The following is a 19,252-nucleotide window of genomic DNA, read 5'->3' on the forward strand; positions in this document are numbered from 1 at the left end:
TGAAATAATCGTTGTCTCAAACTTAGGGCCAGATTAGTTTGGTGAAAAACCTCAGAACGTGAACAAAACGTGCCTGGAATAGAAGGATGTCAGGGCTTCCAAAATGAAGCTTCAAAAGGTCAACAATAATTTCCTTTTCTGACATGTAAAAAACAAAGTTGTATTAAAATCATATTTGTGGTCCCTATTAATGCAACTCCAAAGATGACCAACTGAGTAAAGTTAGAGAACGTCTGACAGGTTTTGTTTCCTTTTTCATTTTGTGTGTTTCATTTTGTGCTGCTTCAGCTGTAGTAGCCAGCAGCAACAGAAAGGGCATCTCCAAACATCTGCCAGCTCCTTTTAAAGCCACCAAGCACTCACTTGAGCCTCCATTTTGAAACTAGAGAAAACTTAACGGCTAACTTTGGACGCCCCGTGAGCCAACACTCTCTCCTGAACTGATAAGCTTTATTACATCCTTATTACACTAAAGGACAAGGAATGGAGCATATGGGAAAACAAAATGAACAATAGAGCACTTGTGCGTGTGATGGCATTGCTACATTATCCTGGCCAGCAATCTATTACTTCTCTCTCCCCATCTGATAATATAAGCAGTCAGTGGACAAATGTCCCTTTCACACTTTGCTTCACTGCTTTTTGCTCTCTGTCATCCTCCCTACAACCCACACAAAATGACTGAGCCATAAATAGTTTGTCAAGTCCCAAAGCCTGGGATGCATATAAGCAAGCCTCTCGCTAACAGGGATGGAAGGGCAGTGCTGCTGTGGCAGCCACAAAAGCAATGGTTCTTACATCCCTCTGCCTCTGTGCCTCCATGCCTCTCTTCTTCATGCTGGAGGAATTTTCAAGTACAGATACAGTCAGTAGGCCGTACTAGCATTTATGAAAAGCATTCCGTCATCTCTTCTGTATTATCTCTTAGCACTGTTTTCACTCCACTCTTTGAAGCAGAGAAGCAAAGTTCCTGTGCTGCTTACAGCAGCTACAACTCAAGTGACTCATTACACCACAGAGTTGTGTCCATAGTCCTTGGAATCACTCTGCTGTGGAAGAAAATAGATGCTTTTCCTCCTTGGTAAGAGATCTACTTTCTACTGGTGCTTGTGTAAGACAGTGGCAACCCAGAACTGTCACCCAACACCTTTTAAGTAGCTTTATTACCCTTTCATATGGTAAGAACAACAAACACACAAAATGAAGTTAGTCTGAACTAAAATGCTCGCAGTGACACCCTTGGTGCAAGGCAGTGACTTGCAGATGGAGAAAGCCCCTGTCCCTAAAAGCTGAGTGAAGGCTGTGAGGTTAACTACGTGCACATCTCTTGCCAAATTCCCTTGGACTGGTATTTACTGTACCTACCTGTGTGAAGTTTGGCATGGCAACAAGAGATAATAAAACCACAAAATAGAAAAATATGCTAAAAAGCAGCTCAGATGCAGAAATAAGAACTTTCCACTGAAAACAGTATCAGGAATCTAGTCAAGTCTTGTTACTGCAATTTGGAATGTAGAAGTGGAGCTATTATATCAGTCATATATAGGAAGTGTTTTCTGCTCCCCTAGTTATGAACTTAGCCCTGTAAATCATTATTTACATAAGCAGTTTGCACTTACAGCTTCAGAATTCCAAGTGCTGGGGAGATGTTTATTTGGAGAATGAAATGAACAGTACATCACAACATACAATTTTGAAAAAGACATTGCATCTAAGTCCTCTGGCAGTCTCCTTCTTCTCTTAAGATGAACACAGCAAATACTGGAAACATTTAGATTAAAATATATTTTTTTTTAAGTGCATGCTCTTTATATCTAGGATCAAACTGGCAAATACCAACATGCAAGCTGCTCCTGCTATCAACATTAAGCATACTACATTTTACTTTTGAGATTAGGGCTTCTTTTTAATATCAACTGGGCCTTTATTTTTACTTTAAAATGTGTCTAGATATCTGTAAATATTTTACATGCATAAATATTTTACAATTTGTATAATTCAGGATCACTAAAAATGGTGCACTCACAGAAAAAAAAACATTAATATGAAAATATCTCATTATGATACTCTTCATATAATATTTATGCCATACAGTAAACAAATTATGATATATTATTGTTCAGAAAAGCTTTCAGCCCCCGTTTGTATTACTTGATGGTTTACATATGCAAAAACAGAAAGGCAGCTATGTTATTATTCTCCACTAGAGGGAGAGAGAGCATCTTTTGTTGCTAGGCAGATTCTGAAAAAAAATAATTCTACATCATTTAAAGCAATAAGGTCAAATTTGAAAACAAGAAAATAATTTAATCCATGCTATTACCAAAACCGATATAAGTTCTAAAATATTAAGGCCTTGAAATCCAAAATTTCATTCCTGTTAGCTTATGTTCTGCAATCATTATGACTGAACAATGAACGCAGATAATTTATTTTCATGTGCACGTACAACCACGTTTCAATTCATTTTTTTCCTTCTGTTCACTACACCATGTCAATTTCTTCAGACAAGGATGTTAACAGATTGATTTAAAAATCTAACATAAATAGCAAATGTAACAGAAATGGTAATATTGAAAAACAGTTACTAACTCGACAATGAAACAAAATGACCCATTTTGTACTTTTTGTCCCATGTTGACTGGGAACCATTCTTACAGGTACTGCATGGTTTTCACTGCTTGTTTAGAAATCAAAGCACGAATTCAGGCCTGACATCAAAAAGATCACCCTCTATCTCAAAAGCTCAGAGAAGCCTTATTGCCCCAAAGACAAATTGACAGTAACTGCTTAGAAACTGCAAACGTCTCCATTCCACATGAAAACCCTCATGATCCAGACCATGATATCCACAGTAATGATCTATCACTTTTAGTCTTATGGGCTCTTGATCCTGTTAGCTTGCAGTTTGTCATTCAGTAACAAGCAACAGTGATGTGCACCTCGCACAGCCCACAGGACCTGCTCCAGCTCATGGAGGCGTGAGACACTCACTCTGTCCAGCACTAGGGACTGCTGGACACAATGAGACTTTGGTGCATGCGATGGCTTTTGGAAAGCAGGCATATTATGCCCCGTAGCTGTGGGGCTAACATGGGAGGCATATAAGCAAAGGTTGAAACACTGACTCACTGGAGAAATATACTGGAACAGGTAAAATGCTCTGGGAGGGGTTCATGTGTAATTTGGCATAGCAATAATGTGGCAAGGAAAGTTTACTTGATGTTGACAAGTTGCAAATTTTTCTGTACTGAGAAATGGGCAAACTAAACACAAGACAACAATTGTTTAGTTTGTGCTTTTATCAATTTCAATGGGAGCCATCTGTTTACTGCTCAAGAACTAAAACATCGCAGGGAAACAAACTCAGGCCTTACTATAAATTTCATTTTGAAACTTATAAAATTCTAACACATAAATTAAATATATATCTCTGTTTTATACTACTTAAACTCCTGCAGCAGTTTAATAAAGATGGGAAAACAGTGGTCCAAAGATTACATTCCTTTCCCCTATTTCTGTTAAGGGAAAACTATGGCCATTAAAAACAGGAGTACTACACAGTTAGAAAGTCAAAAAATAAAAATAAAATAAAAAGGCAAACAGGTGATATCAGAGCAGTTACCGAGAGGGAAGGAAAGACTCCACTGTGGACAAGTAACATCAGACTCTGTACAGATAGTTCTGGCTGAACTCTCCCAGAGATATCTGTTGTTGTTGTTATTGGTTTTGCCCTAATGTGGATCAATCACACCCTGTCCCTCCAAACCAGCCTGCACAGCTTCGGGTGCAGCTTCGGGAAGAGCAACAGCAGCAAAGTTCAGGAACAGGGACAACACCCCTGGCAGCTTCCCTCAGCCTGAAAATATCTGGTTCAAGTAGTGACATAGGTGACATTATGTGATTGGGCCCACTGGTTGCACAATGCAATTTAGCTGCAAACTGAATACATTACCTACTCGAACTTGGCTAGAACATGTACAGCTGTCATCCGGTAGAGGATGGCGTAGGCCCCTCCTCCTTGCTCTGTCTGTCATCATTGTTTACTTCCTCTCTTCGCATGTGCCATATTGTTACTGCAGTTCTTGCATCAAAAAATACCTTTTCTGAACAGATATTAATTGGGGATTTTATACACATCAAGTTATTAAAAGTTTGATGTTAGCATTTCATAAAAGCTGTGGTGTTTCATGATCTGTTTATTAAAAAACGAAAAAAGCAATGCTTTCATAATGGTGCTGCAGGGATTAGAAAGAAATGGAAAAGAAATCACACAACTCAAGTCCATCTCAGAACAACTCAAAGTGTACAAGCACAAATACTGTTTTACATACTATTTTCAAACTATTCATAGATTGGGAGATTCTTTTGAACTAAAAGACTGCCAGGATAAAGAAATTGCAGAATCAACCTAGCAGTTTGTTTAAAACACTATACTTGCTTTGCAGTGAGAACAAATGTATTGTTTTACACAAGACATGAGCAAAATACTGACTTACGTACCACATTTCAAGACTGAAAATGAAGAAAGCTACTGCACAGAGATGAATACCGTGATTTGAATGCAACAGACTGACTGAAGGACTAATCCCAGGTACCACTGAAATCAATACTTTAATTTGTATAAACCAGTTGAGTGCTAATTTGACCTTACTGGAACTTGCAGTTAATTTGGTGTATTTGCAACAAGTACAACCCATGACCGAGTCATACGGTTCTCTGAATGCTCTGAGATTTCTTGCCATGCACAGGTTTGACCCAGAGGAGGAAGCAACCACAGCTCAACTGTGAGTCATATCAGAGCGCCTTTGAGTTCTTCCTGCTATTATGGCACTTGTGATGTTTAACGAACTGCAGCCACTCCTTCGTGCTCACATGTTTTAAACCAGAAAAGCCAGATATCAGCATGTGCAAAGCATGTTAGTGTTACAACTGCAGTTAAGACTAATAGGATTTTTTTGATAAGCCAGTTTATTTTACCTTCTCAGATTGCAATTTTGATTGCTAATGTACAAAGCTGCAATTAATTAACACTGCACAAAAAGAGATATAAGCCCAACCCTATAAAGAACCCCAACATAACAAGGAAGTCTGAGCACTCACTGGGCTTCCCTGCATGTGTAAATTAGTAACTGGCTGCAGATCATACACATTCATTAATCTGTAAGAACTTTTTCTGGCAGCAGAACATGTGCTGTACTGGTTTCCAGTTATCAAGTACTTTTGTCTTCTATCCTCTTGGACACATGGCAAAGTTATATTTTTAAATAACAGTTTGATTGTGGGGCTGTGTCAAAGTGCATCTGTAGATACCTGAACTGGGTGGCAGCAGTTCAGTTCAGTTCAGAAGAAGCCACCGTACCTGCTCCTACCCTTGCAGTATCTCCTGCCAGCTCCCTAGGCTTCTTCTTCAGCTAGGATTCCTTTTCCCAGTCCTTTTTCCACTTCATTCTTGCTGCACTACCCTTCACTGTGGCAGGAAGAACCTGACACCAACTCACCCTGTTTGGAATAGCAATATTCAGTTTTGCTGAGGGAATCTTTATGTCAGTCTTGGCAAGGCACTGATGAAATAGTGACACTGTTTGGAGGCAGCATCGTTTCCCTCTTCAGCATCCCCAACTCCTGAGGACCATCCTATTGTCTTTTTAATACAGTCCAGGAAGTTTTCCACCAAATCTCTCACAGGATACACATATGAGCTTTTTGGACATGATGTCCTTGAAGGATCTAAGAAAATTGGACAGGAACCCCTGTGTTTGCTCCCATATCTATATAGCTGCTGTAATAAATCAGCTCTTGGAGAGGGAAGAAAGAGAAAAGACAACTAGTTAATGTCCAAAAGAAAGTCTCCATGCCAGCAATAACAAAAATGTTGCCTTTTCTTTTACTTTTGAATTTGATTCCCATGGTCTATCCTCAGAGTGGGATGAACTTGAAGATACCAAGATAGTTCAGTCTTTCCCATTTGAGTAAGACTGCAGCTATCATGTGAGGAATCTGGGAAACTGCTGAAAGCTCTTACTTGTTCAGAGTATTCTATGAGGATGATGCTTTGTGGCAAATCCCCCAAAGATACCAAGGATTCTTTTCAAAAAGGCAGTGGTAAAACAAGAAAATATGCATTATTTCTCTTTGGAATCACCAATACAAGGGGGATACAAGCTTTTGGAGGTATCATAGGAAAGCTGTATTACTGTGCAACCTCAAAATCAAATTAAAATATTACCTTTGGCTTGTTTTCTTTCTTTCTCTTTCTTCCTTTCTTCCTTTCTTTCTTTCTCTTTCTTCCTTCCTTCCTTCCTTCCTTCCTTTCTTTCTTTCTTTCTCTTTTTCTTTCTTTCTTTCTTTCTTTCTTTCTTTCTTTCTTTCTTTCTTTCTTTCTTTCTTTCTTTCTTTCTTTCTTTCTTTCTTTCTTTTTCTTTTTCTTTCTTTCTTTCTTTCTTTCTTTCTTTCTTTCTTTCTTTCTTTCTTTCTTTCTTTCTTTCTTTCTTTCTCTTTCTTTTCTTTCTTTCTTTCTCTTTCTTTCTTTCTCTTTCTTTCTTTCTTTCTTTCTTTCTTTCTTTCTTTCTTTCTTTCTTTCTTTCTCTTTCTTTCCTTCCTTCTTCCTTCCTTCCTTCCTTCCTTCCTTCCTTCCTTCCTTCCTTCCTTCCTTCCTTCCTTCCTTCCTTCTTTCTTTCTTTCTCTTCCTTTCTTTCTCTTCCTTTCCTTCCTTTCCTTTCCTTTCCTTTCCTTTCCTTTCCTTTCCTTTCCTTTCCTTTCCTTTCCTTTCCTTTCCTTTCCTTTCCTTTCCTTTCCTTTCCTTTCCTTTCCTTTCCTTTCCTTTCCTTTCCTTTCCTTTCCTTTCCTTTCCTTTCCTTCCCTTCCCTTCCCTTCCCTTCCCTTCCCTTCCCTTCCCTTCCCTTCCCTTCCCTTCCCTTCCCTTCCCTTCCCTTCCCTTCCCTTCCCTTCCCTTCCCTTCCCTTCCCTTCCCTTCCCTTCCCTTCCCTTCCCTTCCCTTCCCTTCCCTTCCCTTCCCTTCCCTTCCCTCCCCTCCCCTCCCCTCCCCTCCCCTCCCCTCCCCTTCCCCTTCCCCTTCCCCTTCCCCTTCCCCTTCCCCTTCCCCTTCCCCTTCCCCTTCCCCTTCCCCTTCCCCTTCCCCTTCCCCTTCCCCTTCCCCTTCCCCTTCCCCTTCCCCTTCCCCTTCCCCTTCCCCTTCCCCTTCCCCTTCCCCTTCCCCTTCCCCTTCCCCTTCCCCTTCCCCTTCCCCTTCCCCTTCCCCTTCCCCTTCCCCTTCCCCTTCCCCTTCCCCTTCCCCTTCCCCTTCCCCTTTCTTTCTAGCCCAGGACCAACATAACATGCCCTTCAAAATACAGAGAATATTTCAGTAACCCAGAGAGGTTTGAAAGAAAGAGAGGGTGAAATCTTTAAATTCTGTAATATATATATATATTATAACAACACCTGTGTAGGAAGAATTGACGAGATTATTTGGTGATGCTTTGTGCTGGTTAAAAGTGCAGGGATGAAGTGAAACTAAAAGCTAGATTCTTTTTCTTTCCTGTGTCTTGATGCTGCAGCAACCAAGCTGTTATTTCAAATCTTTATTTCCTTATCAATCACTGCAGTACTACATTTCATGGGAAGTCGGGTGGGCGCTTAATGAGAGCTTTAGGGAAGAGACTAATGAGCACTTCAGCGATAGTATAGGAGAAATGCTGGGAAGCTAAATCAGCACTTTATATTTTCATCAATACACATTTTCAGAGGGCTGTATGCTCTCCAGCACAGCTGCTATTTTGAGCAATGGGGATTAAGCAAGTGGTTAAAGCACAAGGTGGAGAAAAAAATGAGGAGTATGGTCTGGATGAATGAACTGCTAGATCTAAATAGGTTGAAAATTGGATGGATTGCTGGACTTGAAGGGTAGTAATCAATGGGGTGATGCTTAGTTGCTGGCCAGCAGCAAGCAGAACACCTTGGGTCAATAGTGGGACCAGTATTGTTCATTACCTTCATCGCGATGTGGATGCTGACACAGGATGTGCCTGCAGTAGATTTTCGGACAATGCTAACCTAGAAGGTGTGGTTCTCAAACCAAACAGTGGAGCTTCATTTGAGAGGACTCTGGGAAACTGAAAAACTGGTTCAACAGAAACGTCATGAAGTTTAACAAGGAGCGCAGAGTTGTGCATATGGGGTTGAGTAGTGCCAGGCACCAGTGCAGGCTGCCTGAGCAGCAGCCCAGCTGAAAGGATGTGGCTGTCACAGGGGACACTAAGCTGAATATGAGCCAACAGGGTGTTTTTGTTGTGAATATAATGACAACAAACTGGACTACATTAGGAAGGGAGCAAAGACAGCAGATGAACAAAAATTATTATTCCTCCTTATTCAGTGCTGATGAGTCCACATTTAGGATATTGTGTCCTGTTTTGCGCTGCCTGGTTCAAGAAGCATGTTGAAAAACAAGAGAGGGTCATGCGGAGGGCTAGTGAGATGGTAAGGAGCCTACAGCCTTTGATGATAAGTTGAAGAAGTTAAGGAAAGGATAAGGCCATGGCAGACCTGAAATGTCATAGGTCACAATCCTGTTTCAAGCACAAGGCCGGACTGGATGGACCCCAGGGGTCCGCTCCAACCACCGCTTCTGTGACTGTGAAAGTCTAAGACACTATGGCAGCCCCCAGACAGTGACCAGGATTGAGTTACTGATTCCTCCTCCTTCTGCCTTTCTCCCTCCCTCCCTTCCCCTCTGCCTTTAAATCATGTTGCAACATATAATTACCAAAATTGGTAAAAGTGGAAAGTCCTTCCTTTCCAGTTTTGATTATTCTGCCTCCCATCCCACCAGGTTACACAGTTACAATCCAGAATGCACCAGGGGCCGTCAGACTGTTTACATCTTATTTTACTGGATTAGGAATCTTATGCATCTTGGCTAAAAACTGCAAGGTTTTTGTTTTTTCTGAAACCATAACATTGTCCCTCCCCGTCTTACAAAACAGACCTTTTTTCCTTGCTGAACATCATTTGTACTCCCTCTGATAAACCTGGACAATTTAATGGTTAAAATTCAAATAAATCCATACAGACTTATCTTCTCAAGAGACAGCATAAATCCAAGATTTTAGCCCAGAACCACAATTATATCTGAACCAGAAATGCTGAAGCAGTATGACACAGCTAAGTGAGTTCTCTATCAGCTCAAACCTTAAAGACAGAATCTCTGTTAGCACAAGGATTTAAACAAGCAGATGGCATCTCAATTACTAGAGGGAACATGGGTTAACAGCCAGTCAAAGAAATAGATTTTTAATATTTTGTCATGAGTCATCCCACTGCCCCAGTGAATCTGTTTCTGTGGTAGACTTAATAATGTGTGTTAGCATGTCAGATGATTCACAAATCAAAATGTACATTTCAAACTCAGGAAATAACACTAGCCAATAAGCAGCAAATTTAATGTGTCAGGCCCTTAGCATTAAACCTTTTAAGAAACCAGACTCCAGCTAAAAAGCTAATGCCAAAGTTAAAACCTGCGACAGGAATGCCCATACAAGGTTTAAAGTATTGCCATAGAGTAATTGGGTACAGGTGCACTTCAAAATGGCACTTGCATTTGCAGTGCAATACCATAACCTCTTAAAATGGGAAATCTAGTGTTATTTATGGAGGAGAAGGAAACAAACCCAATCACAAGTCCGTGACACTCATCTAGTTGTTTACTCTGATAAAAGATTATCTTTTAAAAGTGCAGTGGAAAGTAGTATAAGATTTATGTAAATACCAAAGCCATAGCAATAGTATACAGTCTACCACACTCTTTAACTGAGAACAGGTAAAAGTGTTCCTTAAAGTTACATTGGATAGACTATATAGATAATGGAACAGAACATTGCACTTTTATGGAAAAAAATACTTGAGATTTGCATGTGCAACAGGGGACATACAACAAAGAGTGTGGTTAAATATAAATGTAGAAAAAATATAGACAGCCCCAAATCAGTATTTTTAACAGCCCCAAAATAAGGCTCTTTAACATATTTGGAACCATCATGTTATGCCATGGTGCCTTATGACACCATTAAAATATTACTGTTGGTCTGTCCTCATTTCCTCCTCTCTCAAACTGATAGGTACACCTCCCTGAAGTGCCTTCAGCTCTGCTATTCAGCACACTTCTGCAGTACGCCAGGACTCTCTGAGGATGAAAGTTCTGCACACTGGCATACAATCACCTTACTCTGGGCAAATTCACTGAAAAAAGTCAAAGCAACGTATTGCTGACTGTATACCTCATTAATGCCTCTGACTATTCGGGAAGATGCAACTGAGGTCCAGATGCCGCTTTGAGAAAGTAGGAGTGTATTGCTACAACTCCTTTCTTCTGTTTTTGAAGCTTATATGTTGCACAAATAAGGTGCTATGGGTGAAGCTTTCAAGCGTCATTCTTAGGGCTGTTTTCACCAGCCTCTCTCAAGTTAACAATTTACTGCAACCCAACGGCCATTAAAACCTTGACACCGGCTGCTTTTATTGGATTATATCCTCTGCCTCTCTCTGATGCATATTTCTGCCGATAACCTGTGCGGCAATAAACTTCATCCAGCCACCAGAGTGTGCATGTGAGAGGACTGCAAATCTCCTCAGCCAAACCAGAATTAGCCGGTATCGCAGGAATGAAAGAGCGTGGAGATTTGAAATCGCGGGGAATGGAAGCCAGACGGAGCAGAAGGCGAGCCGCCGGGGGAGCAGGAACCCCGAGCCCGGCCCCGGGCTGCAGCAGCAAATAAACACCGCGGCAAGGCCGAGCGCAGCCGGGCGCAGGTTGGCGGCGGCGGGGAGCGGAGCCGCGGCGGCTGCGGGGCCCAGCGCCATGCCGGCCGGGGCGGCGGCGCGCCCGGGGCCCGGCGAGGTGAGGACCGGGGGAGGAGCCGGGGCCGGGGCCGGGGCCGTGCGGCGGGGCCGGGCCGGGGAGGCGGCGGCCGCCCCGGTGCTGCGGCGAGCACCGCGGGGAGGAAGCGGCGGCGTGTCCCAGCCGGCTGTCGCTGCCCCCCGGGGGTGCCGAGAGCACGGTGAGCAGCGTCCCCTGGGCAGGGCACGGCGAGCAGCCCGCAGGGGCTGCGGGGCGCCGGTCCCAGCCAGAAAACAGCTGCCACTCGCCGCCCGCTGACTCGTGTCCCCAGCCGGCACCGTAACGCTGTAGGTTGTACCCAGCCTGTTTGCCTCTGGCTTGCCGGCTGTGCACGCGTGCACGCCGTGGCGCTGATCCGCAGAAACGGGTGCTGGTTACACCTCCGGGGAAGCCACTGGCAACCGTGGGGCTCGGAGCAGTACCAAGGTCGGGTTAGAATGATCAAAATTACCACGCCCAAAATAAGCTATGCTTTTAGCAATATTTTTTTCAGTGCATCTTCAAAACACAATTACATGTGACATCGAATGGGAAGACTGTGAAGCAAAACTTCCTCTTTATAAAGCACTTATGAGTTATCCTGTTCGATCCCATACTTTTCAAGGCAGAGGCAATCAGGTACTGCAAGAGATACTTGCAGAGGTACTCCAAAGAATATGTAAATTCTTCATCACGTGGACTTTTTATATCCAGATCAGAGGTATTTCTGATAAACCTGTTCAAGCCAGGGAGCCATAGTTCCAGTGATGGTACGGGGAACTTTGGTGTTTCTCTGCTAATTTTGGTCTTGTTACAGCACCTGCATTTGTCTCTAAAATAGCTCATGAGTCAGTTTTTTCAAAAAAGCTCAGCATTTATGTGGACACTAACATTTGGGCCAATTGCCTAAGAGCTCTGAGTATCGTGTGTGCATACAATATAAAAAGCTTTTCTGAAAAAAAGTCTAGTCCTCCTCCAGCTGCCCTAGCAAGAATCCTGATTCTCTTTTCTTTAAACGCAGTCCCTTATGAGGGGCTGTGTTCAACACGTACTGTGAGTGGGTCTTCACTACCTTGCTCGCTGGGAAAGTATGTGTGGCTTTACAAATCAGCGACTGTCATTTTCATTGCAGTTTCTCTAGGATTTCACAATTGCTAAGAGCCTCTTGGGCTTCTCTGCCTTCCATGATACTGTGTTCTTGGCAGCGCTGTGGTGTGGGAAGAAGACTGAGGGCAGGTAAGAGCATTTCTCCCAGGTGCAGTAGGCTGCAGGGCGATGAGTCAGTAGTGGGGAGAGGATCCAGATGTCCAGTCCTTGCTTTACCCAGAGCCTCAGAGTTTGTGCAGTTACTGGAAATGACCTTCTGTGCTTTTGAGTGTATTCAGTCTGAACTTGTGACATTAGTGGGAAGTTAGTATAAAAGTAATAATAAGCAAGAATCCAGTTAAAAGGGAAAATATGTGCATTTTCCCAAGCTTTGTGGGGGTTGATGCACACCTGACATTAGCTCTCATCTAATCAGGCTAAGCCCATTCTGTCAGGATGCTTGCACTTTCTTTGCTGTTGCAAAGATGAGTGTCATATCTTTGAATCTCAGTGCCAATTATTTTTGCTTTAAATCATTTTGAATATATGAAAGAGGTATCTATATCCTGTCCAAAGAAGAATTTTTTTTGTATCCAGTATTAGATTCAGGTGCATACAAAAAACCAGTCAAAAGCATGAAAGAGAAAGATGAGGTTCCACATTGAATCCTTACTCTGAATCTTGAGTTACATAATTTTGTGTTCCATTATCTAAGATGTACTGTAATATCCATCATACATTTTCACTAATCCTACACAGACTATGGTTAGCAGCTTGAAATTTTCCTTCATTCTGCTATTTCTCTGTCTCTCTCTCTCTTTTTGTCTTTCCATTGGCATGATTATTTGCTATCTCTGTTACATTTATGCAGTTTGTGTTTCTTCCGAGTGGGCTGAGTCCTCCATAAGTAGTCATATAAACTGCATCAACGGGGGATCTGGCTCCCAGAACCTTAATAAGAAAGGGTGAAAATGCCAGCTTAAACACCTACCCTCAGTAGAAGAAGGATTACGTATAATTGTAACTAGGGCTGTCCCAGGCTGTCCTCACGTTCAAAAGAAAGCCTCCGCCCCTCATCCTCAGCATTTCCCTTGCCATGTATACAATCCTGCCTCAAACACCCTGGCAGACCTCCAGACAGATGACTAAGCATAATCCCTCTTCTTTTTGCTGCCTGATTTGGAAAGAAAAAGCCAGTAAGTTAGTTCAGTGTGTGTATGAACTGGCATCCAGGTGTGTACTCATCATTTGATCATGCAGCATGTGTTAAATGTACACAGTTCTTGTTATTCCTCGCTGTCATCAATTCTTTCCTTCTGTCCTCCATGGCCAAGTTAGGGCTAGTGATAACTTAGTCCATAAAGAGTATCCATGGTGAAGAACTGGATACCAGGGGAATATCTTTTAGCTCCCAATTTGTTGTATGAAGCAAATCAGCGTGCTCCTGGAGGAAGCCAGATGTTCAAGTGCCCTTAGCTACCCACCCTTCCCTCTACTGCATGTAAGGGTTCTGTGTCACTTAACTTTGAAGGTGACTTACAGAGCGGCAAGCTTGGAGAGGTTACATACATGGGCATTTTGTCACTGTTTGTGAAAGTAGCTTTGTCCAGCCGGCTCTGACTCCATCTACATGTTAATATGAAATACTTGAAGACCTTCTCTGTATGTTTATCTAGCAATGAGAAAAAAATAAAATAGTTGGGAAAAGTAGTAACTTAAGAAGCAGAATATCCTCATATATTTAAAGAGAACAGCTCAAATTTTCATTAGTAAAGAGCCTGAGTTATTCCATTCTGTCAGTCTATTGTGCTGAAGAGCTGGCTCTGAGCTGGGAGACGTATCTTTTGAGAGCTCACAGAGTACACGAAGCTTTTAAAAACAATTTTTGGTAACTTTCTTCTCTTGTTTGACTATTGTGAAGCTGATGGCTCTTTCTATTTCTCCAGAGAAAAAAACAGAAAAAAAATACAATCTTTGGTAATTTGTGTCATTACACTTATTTCTAGTCTCCATGGAAACCTATGTGGTACTCGACAGCCATGTAACATTTCAATATGTTGCAGAATAAATCAGATAGAGGGAAGATTTGGTTCTGCACCTTGCCTGTTACTCAATTAGAAATTAGCTGCAAATTGTTTTGAAATTATTTTCACATTGTGTTGTAATCTTCACAGAATAACAATGGATGAAATCAAAGTAATCAAATCAAGCTGTTATGGCCTGATCCTACATGTCTATGCACATAGCTCTGCCACTCAGTTTGATTCTGAAGGCATTGACATTAATTTGGAAGAATTCATGGGTTTTAGTAGGATTATATGGATTAGTACTATGGAAACTGAGAGCATAATCGTAAACTGTTTGTCAAAGTAACTCTCATAAAAGTTTAAAGTTTGCCAGAGAGGTAGTAATAATCCTTTCTTTGTAATTTATGTAAGTAAAGCTTTCAGAAAGTTAAGAACCTTAATTTTTATCTTTCTGTCTTCCCTCTTGTCCTTCTACTACTAAAGAAAACATACATCTAAACTAGTTTCCTCATAAAAAAATACAGTAATTCAATCCACCTGCCTCTTCAAGATTTCCTTTTTTGAGTCCAAGCTTTATTCACTAGAACACAAAGACACATAATATTACTGGGACAGCAGAAGGTGATACAGAGAAGGAATATACAGAGAGAGACCAGTCTTTTTCTGTGACCACAGTCAACCCATGAAGAGTGAGTGCTCTCAGCCACATACAAGTAAGTAAATACACAGCAATGGAAATAATGTGACCTACTGGCAACCCATAAGTACTCCTACATAGACAGTCATGATAATAAATAGAAAGATAAGATCTATTCTAATTAGAGAATTTGAACAACAAAAACTCATTATTCACTTTACAACTGCACTAAAAAAAAAGGTGAAATACAGTTGTGATTTCTTCACCATAACCAAGCTACAAAATTGGATCATTTTGAATGTGTTTTGAAGTTATTTACTGTATTTATTTCAGAATACTGTGGAGAAAATGTATGCTAGTCGAGAGGATATTGGATACGATTTTGGAGATGACTCAAAAGCTGGAAGTAAGCCAATTAAGCCTAATCCAAACATCGACGGAGGATGGGCTTGGATGATTGTACTTTCCTCTTTCCTTGTGCACATACTTATTATGGGGTCCCAAATGGCCCTTGGAATACTCAACATGGAGTGGCTTGAAGAGTTTAATCAAAGCCGTGGCTTAACAGCATGGGTTAGCTCCCTTAGCATGGGCATTACACTTATTGTAGGTATGTTCCAACATCATTTATTTCAGAGCTACAGAGATTCTTAGAATATGCTTGTTGCTTATCCCTCAAATATTTTCTTACAGTTTTCCAATTTATTAGCAGAGCTTCCCCATTTCTCCTGAGTTGCCTTTTTAATTTGTCAAGTCACTTGTGCAAGTTTTACAAGTTAGAAGGAGATAGGGACAACAGGGAAGATGGTAGAGAAGACAATTCGACTAGGAGACAGCATGAGCAGGAAAGGATTGTTTGTGACTTCAAGGTCTCATGAGAATCAAGAAAGCAGATCATCTGCTAAGCTTGTGGACCTCCTCGTACTCTGGGAGGAGAGAATGTGAGGAGAGCAACCCAAATAATATCTATAGGGGTATGTATGCATATACAGACCTGTTTTCCTAAATTAATATTGAAAATGTGTTTAGGTCTGCCTAAAACACTCCACCGAAAACAAAATAAAATATTTGCTTGTAAAAGAAGGTCTGCACTCACACAGCTTTCATTTTGGGGAACAATGTTTTCATTTTGTCTTCTGTTTAAACCATTCCTTCTTCACAGAGCAATTTTGATTTTAGGTCTTATGGGTATTTGCTTGGTTGGTTGAATTTTTCTTTCCAGGATTTTAAATGGTAATAGGGAAAATAAACTGAATTGCCTGAGTAGTGTGATGTTTAACATTTTGTTTAAAACAACATTAATAATCTTTGCTTGAAAAAATATTAGGCAATGTAGAGATTTAAATAAACAGCATAGCATTTTTTCTTGTTCTTTAACAGGGCCTTTCATTGGTTTATTCATTACCATGTGTGGGTGCCGCAAGACAGCAATAATTGGAGGGATATTGAATGCCCTAGGCTGGATATTGAGTGCCTATGCCTCAAATGTGCACTTCCTCTTCCTTACATTCGGAGTGACAGCCGGTAAGCTATACTAACATTTGAAAGTTCTTTCAATGTTTTTTAATTGCTTTGAAGTTACCTGGGTGAGCAAAGAGGAAAGCTAGACTGGTTCCTGCAAAGTTTCCAAATTAAAAAAAAATAAACTTTTAGTTATGGAATATAACTTGACTTTTGTTTTTATCTTATTCAGCCCTCATGTGATCTGGCACAGTGTTATAGTCAGAGAAATAAGAGACAATGAGCAACATCCTTGATTTCAGTAGAGTTATTCTAGTTTTTCCTTCACAGGCTTTACAGACTGTTATCTTTTCAGAAAGCTTATTTATTTACACAGTGGATTGGGCCCAATGGCTTTCATTGTCATTTAAATCTACCATGTGAAGATGGCATTTTTACCAGTTTCTCCCATTTGAATATATTTGATGGTATTCTTACTTAGAAGAATGAATGTAATCAAAACTCTAACAAATGGAATTTAAAGATAGTAAAATACTGTTTAACTGTATATCTAGCGAACTCCTCTCTTTGTCGCAGAAAAAAACCAGCTAATATTTCCTCAGATTTGTTATGGAGTTGCTACATATTAACAAAATACAAGAATTTGATAACTGTGTACTGTTTCCATACCTATTTTAAAGGGTGTTACATGTATGTTTTTAATGGGAAAAAAAAAAGAGAAAAGAAAATAGATGTCTTTCTTGCAAGCAGATTGTTGTATTTGTTTCATGTGCTGAATCCTTGTTAGTCTATTTGATCTGCCTGAATCAGAAAAATGCACGTGGTCATATTTTATGTGTAATTTTTAATAGTGGATATTCATATTACGTCAACAACCACTAATAAATGGCATCTCATTTTGCTACATATTCTGAGTGAGAGGTAAGAGAAACATGTAGCATTATTTCCCGTTGGAGGTTTGTCAGAGGACGCGATACTTTGGTTATGGCACACTGCTATGTGACAGTTGTAATGACCATTGAGAAAACATTCCAAATAATTTTAGAACTAGTCGTTTTCACTCTTCTATTTTAATGTGAAATTATGAATAGGCAGGCTTGTGGGGAACAGAACACTTTCCTCATGTGTGAAAAGATGACAGGAGGAGGGAACAGGGTATTAGTTATTACCAGTGAGGTAATTACAGTAATGACAGCAGACAATTCAGGTAAACAGAGAGTATTCCTCTTTTGAGACAAAGTCAGGTCTCTAGGAAACCTTTCTATATATGGAGACCAACTGAAATTTAGATAGGCATGAAAGTTTATGCATTTTTATTGAAAATCAATAGGTTAGTGCCTTGGTGCTCTTTTTCTTGCAAAATGTGGCTTCTTGTGAAAATATTTAGCTACTTCCAGAAAGCTACGTGGAAGAACCCAATATTATCTACTTAAAGGATCACTCCATTTTATTCACTGTTTCCTTCTGGTAAGAGAAACTGTTAATAAATATGAAACAAAAATATTAAGTTAATTCAAGTAAGAAGTACACAATTTGACCTTAAATTATTATTTGAGCAACAGTAAACAATTCAAGGGACTTTGAAATATTATTCACTTCATGACTAATACGACAGAAGTGCAACAACAACAAAAAAATCGTTTGTGATCCTGACAATGGCTTCAGTATCCTCCATTCCCTCAAACTACCCCTTCACAGAATTTCAGAGAAATCTGCAGAATTTTTGTACATATTTTTTTTTCTAGCTGGATGGAAAAAAAATGAAACCAGGAAGGATCACTATGACAACTCTTTATACCAGCACACCATAGATTTCAGTAATGTTGTAAATTTCTAAACAAACAGCAATAATTACAGGCAAGGTTTTGCCCTTTTGGCAGTTTCTGTTCCCATACATATTGAGTATATTCAGGCAGACAGGAACCTACACTGTCTTTGTTTCAACTGCTTGCTGCTTTTCAGAAAGAGCATATCAAGAATATTAGACAAGAAGGCAGAGATTATACAGAGATTTTAAAAAGTGGGGCAAAACCTGCATTTTCGTAAAAAATCTGAGGCAATTTTTTACATGAGATAGAGAAGTGATGCTGCTGCAGGAGAAATTTTGGCCAGAAGACCAGCGTAGAGATGCCTGAGATGTTTCCTCCAGCTCCATGACAGCTCTGCTTGCCATCACCACATTCATCTGCTTTATTTGCCATTACCTCACCATCCCCACACTCACTGTCCCCTCATTCACCATTTCTTCACTCACCGTCCCCTCCCTCGCAGTCCCCTCACCATCACATCGCTCCCTGTCTGCTCACTTATAATCACCTCACTCATGGTGCCTTCGCTCCCTGTTCCATCACTCCCTGTCCTTTCACTCACTGTCCACTCCACTCCTCATTTCCTTGCTCCCTGACCCCTCACACCCCGTCCCCTTGCTCATGGTAACCTCACCACCACCTCAGGAAGTTTCCTTCATGTTTGCACAGCTGTAAGACATCAGGCCGCTGTTCATGTATGGTGGCTGCCTCCTGCTGCAATTACTTCTGGGCCTCCATGCAGTGCTTGAGGGCTTGCTAATGGCGCTGTTTGTCCCTCAGGCCTTGGTGACCAGCCATGCCAGATGCCCTCATGCCACCTGTCCCCATAGTCCCAGTCTTGCCTGCGGCCGCTGCCACCCCCAGCTCCCTGTCCCAAAGCGCCTCTCACCTCAGAACCATTCCCCTCCTCCAGCTCCTAGTGGCACCTGCCCTGTCCCCTGTCCCCTCTCCCCTCGCCTCTTGGCCGCCAGCTTCACCCCAACCCGTGTGGTAGCGGTTTGGGGGGCAGAGGAGCCTTCCCTGTGGCCGGGGGAGTAAAAAAGCCCTCGGGGCCCAAGGGAAGGGGAGAGCAGAGCCAGGTCATGCTGTGGCACCAAAGTGCCCATTCTGTGAGGAAAAGGAGATGAAGAGGCCTGTGGTCCTGTGTCTGCATAACAGTGGCATGCCTTTGCTTGTAATTAGACCACGCTTTGCTATGTAGCCCACAGAATGGAAAGATAAAGAGGTTTATAACATTTTTTTACTTCACAGGGTGTGCATACAAGTGCAGTAAACACCAATGCGAGTATGAGCCTGGGTGGATGGGAACAGGCTGATTATAAAGCTGTTTTTTCAGCCTGTTGCACAGCCTGTAGGC

At 41.3% G+C, this 19,252-nt stretch overlaps 1 protein-coding gene across 9 annotated transcripts in view; it reads left to right on the forward strand.

Annotated features, from left to right (window-relative positions):
- SLC16A14 (solute carrier family 16 member 14) overlaps positions 1-19,252 on the forward strand; it is a 75,326-nt gene that overhangs the window by 51,614 nt on the left and 4,460 nt on the right. For 2 of the 9 annotated variants that reach the window (XM_067002191.1, XM_067002190.1), the window contains 4 exons: positions 4,449-4,594; positions 10,119-10,897; positions 14,960-15,236; positions 16,007-16,150. In XM_067002191.1, coding sequence (XP_066858292.1) covers positions 10,859-10,897; positions 14,960-15,236; positions 16,007-16,150 — 460 coding nt within the window. In that variant the 5' untranslated portion in view covers positions 4,449-4,594; positions 10,119-10,858. Of the gene's footprint in view, positions 1-4,448; positions 4,595-10,118; positions 10,898-12,008; positions 12,113-14,472; positions 14,703-14,959; positions 15,237-15,338; positions 15,601-16,006; positions 16,151-19,252 lie in introns of those variants that run through there. The other 7 variants (XM_067002196.1, XM_067002192.1, XM_067002193.1 and 4 more) reach the window with 7 other exon arrangements.

Source organism: Anser cygnoides, chromosome 9, assembly GCF_040182565.1.
Source record: "Anser cygnoides isolate HZ-2024a breed goose chromosome 9, Taihu_goose_T2T_genome, whole genome shotgun sequence".
In the NCBI taxonomy this organism is placed as follows: domain Eukaryota; kingdom Metazoa; phylum Chordata; class Aves; order Anseriformes; family Anatidae; genus Anser; species Anser cygnoides.